The sequence below is a fragment of the Salvelinus fontinalis genome, chromosome 21 (genome assembly GCF_029448725.1).
Source record: "Salvelinus fontinalis isolate EN_2023a chromosome 21, ASM2944872v1, whole genome shotgun sequence".
NCBI lineage: Eukaryota > Metazoa > Chordata > Actinopteri > Salmoniformes > Salmonidae > Salvelinus > Salvelinus fontinalis.
The window spans coordinates 41,721,725-41,738,159 of record NC_074685.1 but is presented as its reverse complement, the minus strand read 5'-3'; the positions used below and the strand labels follow the sequence as shown (position 1 = coordinate 41,738,159).

General features: G+C 46.3%; 1 protein-coding gene across 1 annotated transcript in view; it reads left to right on the top strand.

The window, feature by feature from the left end:
• Positions 1 to 304: 304 nt before the first annotated feature.
• Positions 305 to 16,435, top strand: part of LOC129818920 (ral guanine nucleotide dissociation stimulator-like) — an 82,687-nt gene continuing 66,556 nt past the window's right edge. Inside the window, exon 1 of the mRNA XM_055875274.1 lies at positions 305 to 2,668. Coding sequence (XP_055731249.1) covers positions 2,642 to 2,668 — 27 coding nt within the window. The 5' untranslated portion in view covers positions 305 to 2,641. The remainder of the gene's footprint in view (positions 2,669 to 16,435) is intronic.

Below are 16,435 nucleotides of genomic sequence, written 5' to 3'. Positions count from 1 at the left end.
CAAATACTTAGGCTATTTCGTATAAATATCTGAACCTTGATGATGGGACTATGGTTGAATGATTGGTAAAAATATGGTTCATTCAACATATGGTTGAATGATTGTTAAAAATATACAATGAGTTCCAGAATTTAGAAATCTTGCCCCATAGTGGTACAGCATCACTGGATATTATACTTGGCTTGGGTACGGAGCTTTCAGCAGCTTGTTTCCATGGAAACCCCTCCCTTAATTGCACAATAGGACCACTTGGTGCCCATGATTATTTTTCCTCTGTAAGCGATGATAGGTTGTTGTCAACGTTTTATAGTAGGCCCATGTTGAATTTGTCAATATTACAAAATATCAGTCTTATGTTTGATTTGGGAAAGCCGAAATCGTAGCGGATTACGAGGAGTCTTGTCGCATCTGCCAGACCAGGCATCACGGGAATATTCTGTATATTCTACCTGTCTCTCACACGAGCTAAACACCAAGGGCTTTAAAGAGAGGAATATAACTATTTATAATTTCCGTAAAATAAATGTTAGTTATTTGACAAACATAGGGCCAGTGTGTGGCTCAGTATTGTATTTGACTAAATAGCCTACATTTTTATCTACGATACATTTGCACACCAGTCTAGGCTATCATATGTTGTCACGAAGGCCTCATACTAGGCTATGTGATCACATTTGTTTTTAATGCCGGCTTTGAGCTTTTGGTGACAGCTACAGTAGACTACAGCAGGCACCCAATATAGATTATATTCATGTCTGTAATGTAGCTATTTCAGATTGAGGTCAAATCTGCCCTGGCTGGCTGCGCACGCAGAATTCAGCGCGAGTGGGTCGTGAGGTTTGTCCGTATTCCCTCTGTTCTTCATCTCATCGACAACCGGCTGGCGGGGAGAGATCGACTGATTATTCTGCCCGACGGGACTACACCAAGGAACAACACTTGGACAATTTTGAGAATGAATGGTTTTATGCCTGCTTCGGGGCTCAGAAATGACAATCCACTCCGGCGCAGGGTATGCTGCGAAATTGAGGAAAATCCCAAGACACAGGCATCCCAGCCTCGTCAATAACAGCTCGTGGGTACCGAAGCATTCCAATTTCGTTTGCTAACGTGCGTTGTGGATGCCAGTGATTTTTGTCGTTTATTTGTACATGTCCACCTTTCTCGTTCTGTATTTTAATGCGTCTGCTTGGCTGAGACAGGACTCGCTTCTCACCATGCTATTTATGGGGTTAGTATTTTTTTCACAACGGAACAGCCAACACCTCAGAGGCATATGAAGGAGGGATATGACACGGATTCCACACACCCCGAAGGAGCCTGCTCAGAGAAGAATATGAAAAAGCAAGACATTGGAGAGACCATCCATTTTGTGTCAGGAGAATATTTTGATGAAGGAGACACTGGGATAATTATAGAAACGGGAGCCTCTGGATATACATATATCGACATGGGGAGCACCCAGCTCTGAAAATACATGTTGGGCTTATTAATTGTATTATTATAATGACTATAGGCTAATGGTTGGATCATATCCAATACAAAATCATAAAATGTGATGGCATCTTGTCGAGAAAAATGCAATAGGAAAACATGACCCAGAAATCGGGATCGCCCTGTCATCCATCTGTGCCTTCAGCATCATGTTATGAGGTGGAGTGGCTGCGAGAGAATATCAATTGAATTGTACATGGATATCGCTGATTTATAGCCCTATGCCGTTTTTTTATTCATATTTCAGAATGTAACTGACTTTTACATATTTCTTTCAAGGCAAACATTGAATTATTGTGTCTATCGGGATCGTATCCATTCCACCTGGTCTTCAAGTGTCAAATGAAATTAATATCTAAATGAGAATTTAAAGGGAGCAACCTCGATATAATCGAGATTTATTTTTCGAACCAAGCAAACATCCCGTTGCACACAGATAGGGGGGCAGGTACCAGAAAAGTCGCTGGTTCGAATCCCCGAGGCGACTAGGTGAAACATCTGTCGGTGTGCCCTTGAGCAAGGCACGTAACCTTAATTCGTCCTGTAAGTGGCTCTAAGTAATAGCGTCAGATACATTACTAAAATGTAACTATAGATACAGCATATAACTGTCATATGAATATATGGCCTATCCATGCATGAAGTGATGATGGCCGTTTGTTTTTTATTCTAAATTGTCCCACTGTGATCTATTTTTCTATTTTCTCAATGTTATTTGTCCAAGCTCCGCCACAAATTCCTGGACAAAAAATCGGACCGCGGGTTTATCACCCTGAATAGAAACCATATGTGGCCCACTTGATTTGAAACAAGTGTCTTTTCCATTACTGAGGATATTTTTCTTAACTTTCAAGTGCGAGAAGCTTTTTTAATGCTTAAAGTCTGATTTTTAGTGAGTGCCATCAACAGAGGTGGAATTGATAACACACCTGGACACCGCTGTTGTACTCCGAGGATATTGCACTGTACAAGCCACGAGCATTAGGCTACTACAGTCACGGGGAATTCGACACGTTTCAAGTGCGCCGTCAGTGGGTTTTTGGCTGTTTCGCTCGAAATGGGGAGAGTTTTATTGTAGGAGTGCCTCACGACGCGTCGAGATTTGCCAGGAAAAAGAAAAGGAAGGGGATATGAATCCAAGAAGAAGATGATGATGATGATGCTGGATACACAGGTAACAAAATACTTATAGTTTGCTTTAAATTATTTTTGGCAAAGGTGAAGTAATTCGTTTTTTTTCATCTGTTGCTCTAGTTGAAATTCTAGGCTACCCGGACAGACATTTAAAGAGACAAAGCCTGATCGCTATATATAAGCCCTATTTATTTACTTTCTCACGGTAAATGCAAAAACAGCATTCAGAATAAAAACTAAGATAAACAACCTGCTAGGACGCAGTTGCTAGAATGGTTTGGAATGAATTACCATAATAATGCACTATTCAAATAACTTCCCCATGCAGGGGATCATCATTGTATGGTCTTTACAAAAGAGATTAGGGCCTGGCACACGGCCATGTCTTTTGTACATCTGTCATGGCATGCAGAACGAGGGCAGTGCGGGGGACATGGGATGGTGTAGTGCACAGCACTGCCCACCCGCCTTCGTCAACATGATGGGTCAGAAAAGCTTGTTATAAAATAGCCTAGAGTACTGTGTGTGTGTGTGTGTGTGTGTGTGTGTGTGTGTGTGTGTGTGTGTGTGTGAGAGAGAGAGAATGTGTTTGTGTTAGAGAGAGTGTTTGTGTGTTCCACATACTGAATCCTGAAAAACATTTAATCCTGAGATGCTCTAAAATGTTGATGTGGCGTTTTTCTGTGCTTTAGCAGAATTCATCCTGTAAATGGCAGTCACAGCATGTTAACAAAGCCAATGAGGGAGGTTGTGAGGGTATTAAGGAAGTTATCCTCCACCACTTTTTCTCTACACTAAAAAATACAAATAAAATAAAATGTTTTGTCACATACACCGGATATATGCAGTTTTACAGCCATAGTAGTATGGCGCCCCTGGAACAAATTAGGGTTAAGTGCCTTTCTCAAGGACACCGACAGACTTTTCACCTTGTCGGCTCGGGTATTTGAACAAGCAACCTTTCGGTTACTGGCTCAATCTGCCACCAAAGAGTCACTAGAAAGGACCACCAAGCCAAGACCCTCTGCTATTGAAATGACTCCCTGGTATTTAACCTTAATTTAACTAGGCAAGTCAGTTAAGAACAAAGTCTTATTTACAATGACGGCCTACCCCGGCCAAACCCGGACAATACTGGGCCAATTGTGTCCCGCCCTATGGGACTCCCAATCACGTCCGGTTGTGATACAGCCTGGAATCGAACCAGGGTGTAACAGTCCTGACCTATTTATGTTAGTTTTTATGTGTTTATGGTCAGGGCATGTGTTTTGGGTGGGCAGTCTATGTTATCTGTTTCTATGTTGGTTTCGGTTTGCCTGGTATGGCTCTTGATTAGAGGCAGGTGGTTTGCATTTTCCTCTAATCAAGAGTCATATTTAGGTAGGGCATTCTCACTGTTTGTTTGTGGGTGATTGTCCCCTGTGATGTCTTCGTTGTGTTCTATGTTATTCACTATCGGGGCTGTTTGGCTGTTCGTATGTTTCGATGTCCGTTCCTGTTCGTGAGTTTACGTTTGTCATGTGAGTTTATGTTCAGGTTCCGTTCTACGTCGTTTTGTTATTTTGTAAGTTTTGAAAGTGTTTTGTTTTGTTTCGTGTTACCATCTTCATCGTTGTAAATAAATAAAGATGGCATATTTCCCTGACTCCGCATTTTGGTCCGAAGATCCTTCTCTCCTCACCTCATCTGAGGATGAGGAGAGCGACAGCTATAACAGAATCACCCACCAACAAAATGTGACCAAGCGGTATGGGAGAAATCGACGGAGCAATAAGGACTTTTGGACTTGGGAGGAGATTTTGGACGGTAGAGGACCTTGGGCTCAACCAGGGGAATATCGCCGTCCAAAGGAGGAATTGGAAGCAGCGAAGGCGGAGCGGCGCTGGTATGAGGAGGCAGCTAGGAGACGTGGATGGAAGCCGGAGATTCAAGCTCGTAACCGGAATTATGAGGGGACACGTCTTGCACGGAAGCCCGAAAAGCCCGTGAGTAACTCCCAAAAATTTCTTGGGGGGGGGCTAAAGGGTAGTGGGCCAAGGGCAGGTAGGAGACCTGCGCCCACTTCCCAGGCTAACCGTGGAGAGCGGGAGTACGGGCAGACACCGTGTTACGCAGTAGAGCGCACGGTGTCTCCTGTACGTGTGCATAGGCCGGTGCGGGTTATTCCACCTCCCCGCACTGGTAGGGCTAGATTGGGCATTGAGCCAGGTGTCATGAGGCCGGCTCAACGCGTCTGGTCTCCAGTGCGTCTCCTCGGGCCGGCATACATGGCACCTGCCTTACGCATGGTTTCCCCGGTTCGCCTGCATAGCCCAGTGCGGGCTATTCCACCTCGCCGCACTGGCAGGGCGACCGGGAGCATTCAACCAGGTAAGGTTGGGCAGGCTCAATGCTCAAGAGAGCCAGTACGCCTGCACGGTCCGGTATTTCCGGCGCCACCTCCCCGCCCCAGCCTAGTACCTACAGTGCCTAAACTACGCACTAGGCTACCAGTGCATTTCCAGAGCCCTGTTCCTCCTCCACGCACTCTCCCTATAGTGCGTGTATCCAGTTCGGTGCCTCCAGTTCCGGCCCCACGCACTAAGCCACCTGTGCGTCTCCTAAGTCCTGTACACACTGTCACTTCTCCCCGTACTAGTCCTGAGGTGCGTGCCCTCAGCCAGGTGCCACCAGTGCCGGTACCACGCACCAGGTATAGAGTACGCTTTGAGAGTTCAGTGTGCCCTGTCCCTGCTCCACGCACTAGTAGGAGGGTGCTTATCATTAGCCCGGTGCCTCCAGTTCCGGAACCACGCACCAGGTCTACAGTGTGCCATATCCGGCCTGAGCCATCCGTCTCCCCAGCGCCATCTGAGCCATCCGTCTCCCCAGCGCCATCTGAGCCATCCGTCTCCCCAGCGCCATCTGAGCCATCCGTCTCCCCAGCGCCATCTGAGCCATCCGTCTGCCAGGAGCCTGCAAAGCCGCCCGTCTGCCATGAGCCTGCAAAGCCGCCCGTCTGCCATGAGCCTACAGAGCCATCCGCCAGACAGGAGCCGCTAGAGCCGTCAGCCAGACAGGAGCCGCTAGAGCCGCCCGCCAGACAGGATCTGCCAGAGCCGCCAACCAGACAGGATCTGCCAGAGCCGCCAACCAGACAGGATCTGCCAGAGCCGCCAATCAGACAGGATCTGCCAGAGCCGCCAATCAGACAGGATCTGCCAGAGCCGTCAGCGAGCCATGAGCAGCCAGAGCCGTCAGAGAGCCATGAGCAGCCAGAGCCGTCAGAGAGCCATGAGCAGCCAGAGCCGTCAGTGAGCCATGAGCAGCCAGAGCCGTCAGAGAGCCATGAGCAGCCAGAGCCGTCAGAGCGCCATGAGCGTCGAGAGCCGTCAGCCTGCCATGAGCGTCGAGAGCCGTCAGCCTGCCATGAGCGTAGAGAGCCGTCAGTCTGCCATGAGCGTCGAGAGCCGTCAGCCTGCATGGACCTGCCAGAGCCGTCCAAACAGGACCTGCCAGAGTCCTTCAGCCGGGATCTGCCCCTTGTCCCGGTGCTGCCCCTTGTCCCGGTGCTGCCCCTTGTCCCGGTGCTGCCCCTTGTCCCGGTGCTGCCCCTTGTCCCGGTGCTGCCCCTTGTCCCGGTGCTGCCCCTTGTTCCGGTGCTGCCCCTTGTCCCGGTGCTGCCCCTTGTCCCGGTGCTGCCCCTTGTCCCGGTGCTGCCCCTTGTCCCGGTGCTGCCCCTTGTCCCGGTGCTGCCCCTTGTCCCGGTGCTGCCCCTTGTCCCGGTGCTGCCCCTTATTCCAGTGATGGTCCTTATCCTGGTGCTGCCCCTTGTTCTGGTGCTGCCCCTTGTCCCGGTGCTACCCCTTGTCCCGGTGCTGCCCCTTGTCCCGGTGTTAGCTGTTTATTTAGGGGAAGGTAGTGTTAGGGTGGTCAGTAGAAGGGGTAGAATGAAGAGGGGAGTGACTATGGTGGTGCGGGGACAGCGTCCTGAACCGGAACCACCACCGTGGTCAACTGCCCACCCGGACCCTCCCCTGGACTTTGTGCTGGTGCGCCCGGCGTTCGCACCTTGGGGGGGGGGGTACTGTAACAGTCCTGACCTATTTATGTTAGTTTTTATGTGTTTATGGTCAGGGCATGTGTTTTGGGTGGGCAGTCTATGTTATCTGTTTCTATGTTGGTTTCGGTTTGCCTGGTATGGCTCTTGATTAGAGGCAGGTGGTTTGCATTTTCCTCTAATCAAGAGTCATATTTAGGTAGGGCATTCTCACTGTTTGTTTGTGGGTGATTGTCCCCTGTGATGTCTTCGTTGTGTTCTATGTTATTCACTATCGGGGCTGTTTGGCTGTTCGTATGTTTCGATGTCCGTTCCTGTTCGTGAGTTTACGTTTGTCATGTGAGTTTATGTTCAGGTTCCGTTCTACGTCGTTTTGTTATTTTGTAAGTTTTGAAAGTGTTTTGTTTTGTTTCGTGTTACCATCTTCATCGTTGTAAATAAATAAAGATGGCATATTTCCCTGACTCCGCATTTTGGTCCGAAGATCCTTCTCTCCTCACCTCATCTGAGGATGAGGAGAGCGACAGCTATAACACAGGGTCTGTAGTGACACCTCTAGCACTGAGATGCAGTGCCTTAGACCGGTGCACCACTCGGGAGCCCCTAATATGATGGAATGCCACAAAACATTTACAAGAAGGAATCAATCCAAAGGCAACACGTGTAGGAGAGGAAGTCGCGTAAGCGCATTGGACCCAACCTCATCATCCTCTCACTCTCCATCCGTGTCATATGACCTGTTGGCCACAAAGTAATACTGTTACATTTCTCCTCCTAAGGCATTCGAAATCCATTGATATTCTGGCCCTGGAGGCCCCGTTTGTTGCACGTGTTTGGGGAAGGTCCGAAGGGGTGAGCACTGGGGGGCCGTGGGGGGCCGTCGTTGGTTTGTTTGTTGGTCTGACTCTGGGGGTCGCAGAAGGAGTGGGTGGTTGTGCTGTTCCCTTGGGCCTTGCCTCTACTGCAAAGTTCTCCAACTCCAGGCCTGGAGCGGCACTACCACACCAGTTCCACGAGTTTGGTGATATTAAACTGTGTACAACATATACCTACAATGTAGTTGCACTACCAACCTATGTAATTACTGTATTATCAAGTAAATACAAGGTTTTGGTCCATAATATAAAGTAGAAAACACATCTTTTCATAAAATATTTTGTTACTGTGATTTTTGTCAGCGTATCTGTTTTTGGTTTGTTACTGCTTACTGTTTGAACTCTTCCGGGTGTTTGTCTCTCTCTCTGTTTCACCTAGTTACAGTGTATCCCTTTATGACTTATTTATTCATCTTAATGCATTATACATTGGTCCGATTACCTTGGAGCTCCTCAAATGTATTTTACCCAGATCTTCCTTTCACTATTACCTGGAGGACTTGTATTTCATGGCCACAAGACATTAGCGGGTGCAGCACTGCAACATTGGATAACCAGCCTGGTCTCATAGACTAGATGTAAATCCTGTATGTTACGTTTGGTATGGTTACTAAGACAGGTGGTTAATTAAGTAGGGTGGTTGGATGGGTGGGCGTATAACGCAAATTTCTAGCGATCATGAGGTTGCAAGTTTGAATGTCATCACGGACAACTTTAGCATTTTAGAAACTTTTCAACTACTTAGTGCTTTTTAGCTACTTTGAAACTACCTAGCAAGTTAGCTAACCCTTCCCCTAACCCTTTAATCTAACTCCTAAACTTAACACTAAGCTTAACCCTGACCCCTAAACCTTAGCTTAGCTAACGCTAGAATTCATACCATATCGTACGTTTTGCATCAGAATAATACGTAATGCTCTGAGACCAGGCTGGATATTCCCACATCGTGATGCCTCAGTATGGTAAAGTACACGTCTCCATAGCTATACCCTTACCTTTAACTTGTGCTGCTAATGTTAGGCTAACTTAGTGTGGGAACTGGGAAGCAGTTTCCGTTTAGGTCTCATTCTCTGGCAGTCTGAATGGGAACGAAAGGGCTGAAGAGAGTTGTAGGTGTGAGATTGTGAAGTCTCGCTGGACTTGAGCCAGAGCTAGGTCAATAAATAACAGATAAGAGGGTAGAGTGACAGATGCTGCGTTGGAATGTATCCGGAAGGGATCGATAGATAGACACTTTGTACATTTTCAGAAACTTTATGTCCTCGATTAGCTACACTTCCAATCTCTGTTTCTCTCTGTTCCTTTAGTCTTTAAAGCTACACTCTGCAAGCCTCCTATGACAACAAAAACATGAATGCAGTAGTAGGTCTTCGTTTTTAAACATGACTCAATAAGACAGCTGTACTAATCTGATTATGAAGCTATTTAGAAGTCATATTTTTCCAAATCAAGGGGTGTAGGCTATTTCATTAGTTAAAATTAGTGGAAATCTTACAGACCGTGGCTCTTTCTGCTTTCCTTCTCTTTCATACGATTTGTCTGATTGGAGATCAGTCTTATTGTGCGGCCAAGCACACCCATTCACCCCAGCCAGATCAGTCTCTCTCTGTGCAACCAAAGTATTGCTGTGTGTGTGCGTGCATGTGTGGATGCATGCGTGTGTGTGCGCGTGCGTGTGTGTTACAGGAAGCACTGTAGGACCCCCCACTTATAATGTGTTTGTAATTTGACACAGGAACTGGAGATTGACACTGCTGTCTGTGACCCTTAGTAAACTTTTGGTTATGAGAATGAGTGTTCTCGAAAACAGATATATGTGTTTGTATTTGTGAGTGTGTGTGCACGCATGTTGCCTAGTACTAGTACGTCTGACTTCAGGAATGGCAGCCTATGTACAGTATAGTGTGACCATAAACTTCAGAGTAGCCCCTATAAAACAGATCACACACTCTGTGTCCTCTGCTGCCCCCTTTGCGAGAGCGTTGCTATGCTAACAGGTTAGACAGCCAAGCCTGTGGACCTAAGCCCCCGTTGGCAGACAGCCCAGCTCGGACCACTGGGGGAAAATGGGGAGTCCTCCAATTCACTTAGCCAGGACTGTACTCACTGCCTTCAAAAATGAGTGCATTGTAGGAGAAGACTTGAAAAGGATGGCTGTATGAAATTCTTATGCATTCGTAGGGTTTCACAAATGTGGTTTTTAGTTTGTATGCTATGTGACCATCAACTTAAATAGCTCCTAAGCATAATTTACATAAGTTAACTATCTACATATCTTCTATTGCTTGGGTTAACATGAGGAAGTAGGTGCTTCAGGTTTTGGTGTGAGTTGGACGATACATTGGAACCAGCTGAGATAGAGTTGTGTGACCTGGTATGTCCAGTAGATGTCTCTGTCACTCCGGTGAATTGTTGCCCGACCCAACTGTTTACAGCTGTGGTTCTCAAACCTCTCCTCTGTAACCCCCAGACGTTTCATATCTTTGTTGTAGCCTTGAACTAGCTCACCCATTCACATTCAGGGTTGATGATTAGTTGGTAAGTTGACTCAGGTGTGCTAACTCTGGAATAGATCAAATACATGGAACGACTGGGGGTCCCTGAGGAGAGGTTTGAGAACCACTGGTTTACACTGTGAGCTGTTTTTTTCCAGATGTTTCTGCTCGCTGTGCTGGTACTTGTATGCAGGGAGTTCTTTTGAAAGCTCAGGAGAAGAATGTTATATAAAGGCTGAAAAAAGTTGCATGTGTTCACAGGACATGAAACCTCTGCTTTGTGAAATGAAAGCAGAGGTACATGAGCAATGGGAAAATAATCATCATGAATACGGTTAATGAACTTCACGGCTTTTCACAGTATCATGCTGATTTGGTGAATGTGATATTGCGAATTGTCAGTGAGTTCATTCTATTTGTACATTGTGTACATTTATGCATTCCTTGCAATGGCCACAGAGAACACATTTCCAAACAAATTTCCGAATAAGGATGGGATAACTATCAATTAACCAAACAGTCCAAATAGTACACCCAATATGGCCACCAAACCACACATCACGGAACATGGATTTGAATTGCAATGTATTTTATACCCATTGTAATTCTATGGCGTCAGCTCCTCTAGGAATAGGGCCTGACAGTCATCCGTGCTTTATGGGAAGTCACATGACACACTGCCCTCATCAATCATCATCAACAACTCCCCCAACCAACCAATACAGGGGATGATGTCACAAAGGGCCAGCCAGCCACCTTCCCATAATCCCCCTCCCCTCTCCCTCATTATAATGAACTCAAGGTCAACAATATGAATATGATCTAATTACCAGCAGTGCAGCTGATGAGCAACCACGAACCATGAGCAACACTTGCGGTTCATTGCAGTGCAATGGCCGCACAAAAATGTTACAATCAACCGTTAACATGGTTTCTCGTAGCTGCGCGTGGTCTACTTGTCGAGACCTTTGTTCATGTTTTTTTTTTTTTTCCTCCATTACGCTCATCGGCAGACAAAGGAGTGCAATCATGAAGAACGTGAGGGCGGATAAACGCCACTTCCTTTGGCAAGGAGACAATACGAGGAGTTGAATGGAGTCTCTCTCTCTGTTTGGCTCTGGCCTCTGGTCACCAGCCTAAGGTCACGCTGTCACAATGTGAGGGGACACTAGTTGTTGTTTCTGCCTGGGTGTTAGTGTGTATGACCGCGAGGGGCCGAAGGTGTTGTGCCATCATCATGTAGGCTAGTAGTGAGAGCTGCCTGAAGCTTAAATGTGTTGTCGTTTTGTAGCAGTCCGTGGAGTTATCGTAGAGAAGCCTGAAACTGCGGAAAGGAAATAATATGTTAAAAGTCTAGTTTTAGCCTAGTCAATGTGTTTGATTGGTTTGGTGTGTTTTGATTGGGTGCGTTTGATTGGTTTGGCTTGAACGTGTTGTACAGAGTAGTTATGTCACTGGTGACGTCTATACACTCACAAATATATATTATTATGCACACCCCCCTCACTCTCACTGATTAACCTTCAATATCAATTACAGAACAAGCAAACATACACTCTCTCTGTCTCTCTCTCTCTCTCTCTCTCTCTCTCTCACTCTCTCCCTTTCTCTGTCTCTCTATTTCTTTCTCTCTCTCTGTCTCACTTGCTTTCTCTCACTCACTCACAAACGTTTGCCTGCAGACAGTACTTAGTATAATCTCTTTTGTGTTCACACAGTAAAGAACTTGAAGTCGTCAGCCACTCAGCCTTGTTAAAATACTCCAAACCAGAAGGTGGCAGTAGCGTTGTTTGGCAATGCATGTCCTTCTGTGTTGCTTAGTTAATGGTCTAGAACCCAATGTTAGCTTGCTAGCTGCGCTAATGTTGCTTTTTTGTGGACAGCCCTTGTTGATACTAGCCAGATGGCCACAGCTAACTACCTAGCAAGATTACGAAGAAACAATTTAATTCACTCTCCATAATCCCATACTGCCAGTGCAAGTCCATAGCCAAATGTTTAGCTAGCTAGCTAACTTGAGCATATTCGCTAGCTAGCACAGCAAACTAATTCATTGTGATTGAATTATAATGTCAATACTAGCTACGGTGGTTAGCTAGCTTGGAGGAAGTATTTAGTATTGTGTCTGTGCACTTAGCTAGCTACAATCTCATAGCCTACATTTCATATGAAATATGACTGGCTCATGATATTTAACCATGTATTTACAGAGAAAATGCCCCATTTATTTTTGTTGTCACTCCTGTTGGCCTCCCCACGTGGGAGTTTCTGCTCTCTGATTGTCTCAAAGTCAAGTTATTGGCCACTGACGAGCATTGCGATTCTACAATTGCAAATGCCAGGTTCGTCGCTACCGGGTCAGCACACAGCGGGTACCGCTTTTGTTCTAGCTAGAGAAGAACCATTTTTGGTTGCAGGTAGAACCCTTTTAGTTCAAGGTAGAACCATTTCTACAGAAGGGCTCTACCTGGAACCCAAAAGGGTTCTCCTATGGGAACAGCTGAAGAACCCTTTTTTTCTAAGTGTAGTCAGTACTTCATTTGTTGTGACTATACCTGCAGTGTTAGATCCCACTGCTGACACCAACTGTTGTGTTATTAGCTGTATGGATGAGGCAAAGAGATGTGAGTTAAGAGCATGTTTACTGACAAGATAATGTAGCAACTACTATTTGCATTACTATCCATGATAGTCTATTTTATAGTATTGGAATGCATCTCTCTGCACCTCATTCCATTTTCTCACTTTGTTCCTTCCTTCTGAAAAGGCCTTATGTAGTGCTGGGTGAGGCTTCTCCCCCAGCGTTTTCAGCTCATTTGTGCCTCTGTCCCTTGGTTGCTAATTGAATGATAGGCTGCACCTGGTTTACACCCCCCTCACAGACGGTAGGCAATGCCCAAAAGAACACAGGTCATTTGCCACCAACAATAGTGTCACGACCGAGGCTCTGTTTGTGTGCGTGTCTGCAGTGCTGTAGTCTTGATTGGCTGTGCATGGTGTTCCTGGACGCACCAGATGTACCTTGTCTTTATTAGAAAAAAACACATTTCATTCTCTGCTACATCAAAAGCATCAGCTGTTGATGCTTTATTCTGGTCTGGTAGAAAGCAGATACTATTAATGCCTTGGACTATTTATATCTGTGCCTTCAGTAACTTATAGCGGTGACATCATTCTTTTCTTCCCTCGTTGCTATAGAAGCGGTGGGGCATGCTTTGCTTCAGTGTGATAATGGTGGTAGATCAGACTCTGGGCCCCTCTGGCCATGGGGTCGATTGGTTATGCCTGGCTGCACCAATCAAACTGTACAATGCTATAATTGTATATAAAGTTTGTGTGTTTTTGTGTATGTGTTCAACATTGATACACATTTTATGTGCAAATTATAGCATTGTACATATGCTTGGATTTAAGGTTGGAGTAATGAGTGAGTGAAACTGGACCAATAAAGACGTGTGGAAAGTTTACATGCATTGTTCCCCTCAATTGTATCTGGCAGGGTAAACACTGGTTTAAAACTTGCTCCTGTTTTCTGTGCTAACCCCATAAATGACATCAACCACTCTCGCCATGTTTCCCCTCTACCATGCTTCCCTTGCTGAGGGCTCAAGGAAGCACATCCTTTATGACTGTGTACAGCATGGACAGTGTGTGCTGTACAGTACAGGGATAGGGTGTGGAAGCATCCGTCCTGAATTAAGGGTGATGAGAGCCAAATGGAGGAACATTCATGGAGGGGTTGACCAGGTGGGAAGACTTGCAGACTATGAAAGGCCAAGGGAGGATGATCATGATATCATACGTCATAAAGGACATAAAGCACCAACCTCCAACCTCCCACTCAACCTTTTATCAGAGCTAACATTTCAGCTTCTGGCGCCAGACCCTGTGACTTCTCCTCAATGCGCTTGTAATGAAACCCGACAATGGATCTGTCAGCGGTTAGCTGAGAAAAGGTAAACAGATGGGAGTAAAGGTTGGTGGAACAGGGAGGATATATGCTGTTGATGTCCAAAGCCCACCCTGTTTCACTATGGTACACGAAGTCTCAGAGACAAAGAGCATGTACATTGAGTTATGAAACAGTAATAGCCACAATTCATCGAAACACGTGTCGCTATAAAGAGAGAGATTGGTCCTGATAGATGCATCATCTTGCACTGCAAATCAGTGAGACTGTGCCAGACCTGCCCAGAAGTCACTTAGGGCAAGTTCGAGTCAAGTCTTTGAGCACGAACCAGAGTCACGAACCAGAGTCAACCAGAGTTGAACCAAGTGGCACAGTGCTCTAAGGCACTGCATCTCAGTGGTAGAGGCATCACTACAGACCCTGGTTTGATTCCAGGCTGTATTTCAACTGGCAGGGATTGGGAGTCCAATAGAGCGGCATCACAATTGGCCCAACGTCCTCCGGGTTAGTGTTTGGCTGGGGTAGGCCATCATTGTAAATAAGAATTTGTTCTTAACTGACTTGCCTAGTTAAATAAAGGTGAAATAAATGAAGGTTCATGTCTTTGAGCACGATTCAGAGTAAAGTCTCAAGCATTTGAGGATGAGTCAGACTCAAGTCTCTCAAGTCATCCTATGTCTCTCAAGTCATTGACCATGACTCTGGGACAAGTCTCAAGTCATTGAGCACGACTCTGAGTTGAGTCTCAAGTCATTGAGCCAGAAGTCAAGTCTAAAGTCTTTGAATAAGTCAGTCAAGTCTTGAATCTTAAAGGACGATCATAGTCTCATAATCTGTTGTTGCTGCAAGACACGTCTGTGGGTTGTCGCAGTTCTGTGTGTGTCTGTTCTGCCTCTATAACAACCCCTGACCTGACTCCTGACCTTTGGCCTCCCCTGTGCTGGGGTGGCTTGTTAGACTGTTCTGGAGACAGTGGGGATCAGGACATCAGATGGCTGAGAAGCTTCTTGGCTGTGAGCCCATCTCCATCCCTCTGACAGACAGTTGTTTTCCACTCTGCCAGTCAGATGCGCCGCTCGTTAATTGTTGAAAGCCTCTCAACGGGGATAAGCTTTTGTGCTCAGGCGGCTGGGAGGACCCCCGAGGGGTCTTCCCTGAGACAAAACACATGAATGCGTGTCATATAGGCCTAGTCAGACGCGGTAGTATTTATTACATGATGAAGAGTTGACATGAGACATGAAAATGCCTGTAGCTAGAAAGTCAAAGTCAACGTTCTAACAAAACAATTATGTGAATAGGAAAGCTGTAATTACGGGGGCTGCCAATGAGGCCTCAATAAATATCTCTCTGCCTATTGTGTCTTAAGGAGGGGGGGCAGGGAATGGTCACTGTGTTGCCATGGCAGCTGGTCAGTCGCTGCACCTGGCCAGTCAGGGACAGTATGTGAACAAAGGAGGTGGTGTGTGTAGCCTAGCGCTTGTTTTGCCACATCGTCGAATCCCGGTTTAGCTGCTCTTTGACACAGCAACCATTTTCTCCTTCCAGTTGAGTAGACGCAGGTCAAACACACACACCTCTCTGTCTCCTGTCGTCTGTCAGAGAGAGGAAGGAGGCTGCTCCATCCCTACATCTGGGCTTCCCTGGAGGAAGCTGCTATCTCACTGTGATGATATACTTTTGGATTAAGTTGTGAAGCATATAGCATATCCTCATGCACTTAAATGTGATCCTCTGTGGAGTGTTGACATGATACATGTCTGTATGGATGGGGGAAGATGTGGCCAGCACACTCAGGAAGTGAAATGCAGATAGAAACATATGATGATGGAGATGTGCCTGACCACCATCATCACACCTCCGTAGGTGTAGGTGGAGCCATGTTCTTATTTTCTACCGAAGGGGTATCAGGCAAAGAGCTGGAGATAAATATGGAACCGAGCATATGACCCACAGGAAGTGGAGTTGACTTATCATCCAGTGACCAGACCCCAGATCCTCCACACTTCCTGTCACATGACATGGGATCCCAAACACTTTGGTCTTCCTAGCCCGTGGTACTTATTTTTACTGTAGATTCATGTAATATGCCAGAATCTTACTTGGACTATAGGTTATAGAGGTTTAAAGAACATTCCCTAACATTTGTTCCGGGTTCTCCTTGATGCTCCGGGAACATTTGCTTTTTGTCCAGTGAGCACTCCCTCCTTGTCAGGCTCAACATGTTCAAGACATGAGAGGTGGCTACCTGCCTGAAAGGTTTTGGAGAATTACCAACATTTTGTAAAGCAGGATGAGACATTTACCGTTTTGGACGTGTCCATCTTGGAGGAGTGCCTTGGTGTCTTGGCCGGCAGTCAGAACTCACACGGGCAGCGTTGGTAGTGCGCATGAGTGCTCGGCTGTCTCCATAACGACGAAAGCTCTGCGGCGTCGGCTGAGTTTTGCTTCTGCATCTTAATATGGGTTCTGCTGCTGCTTCCTAACA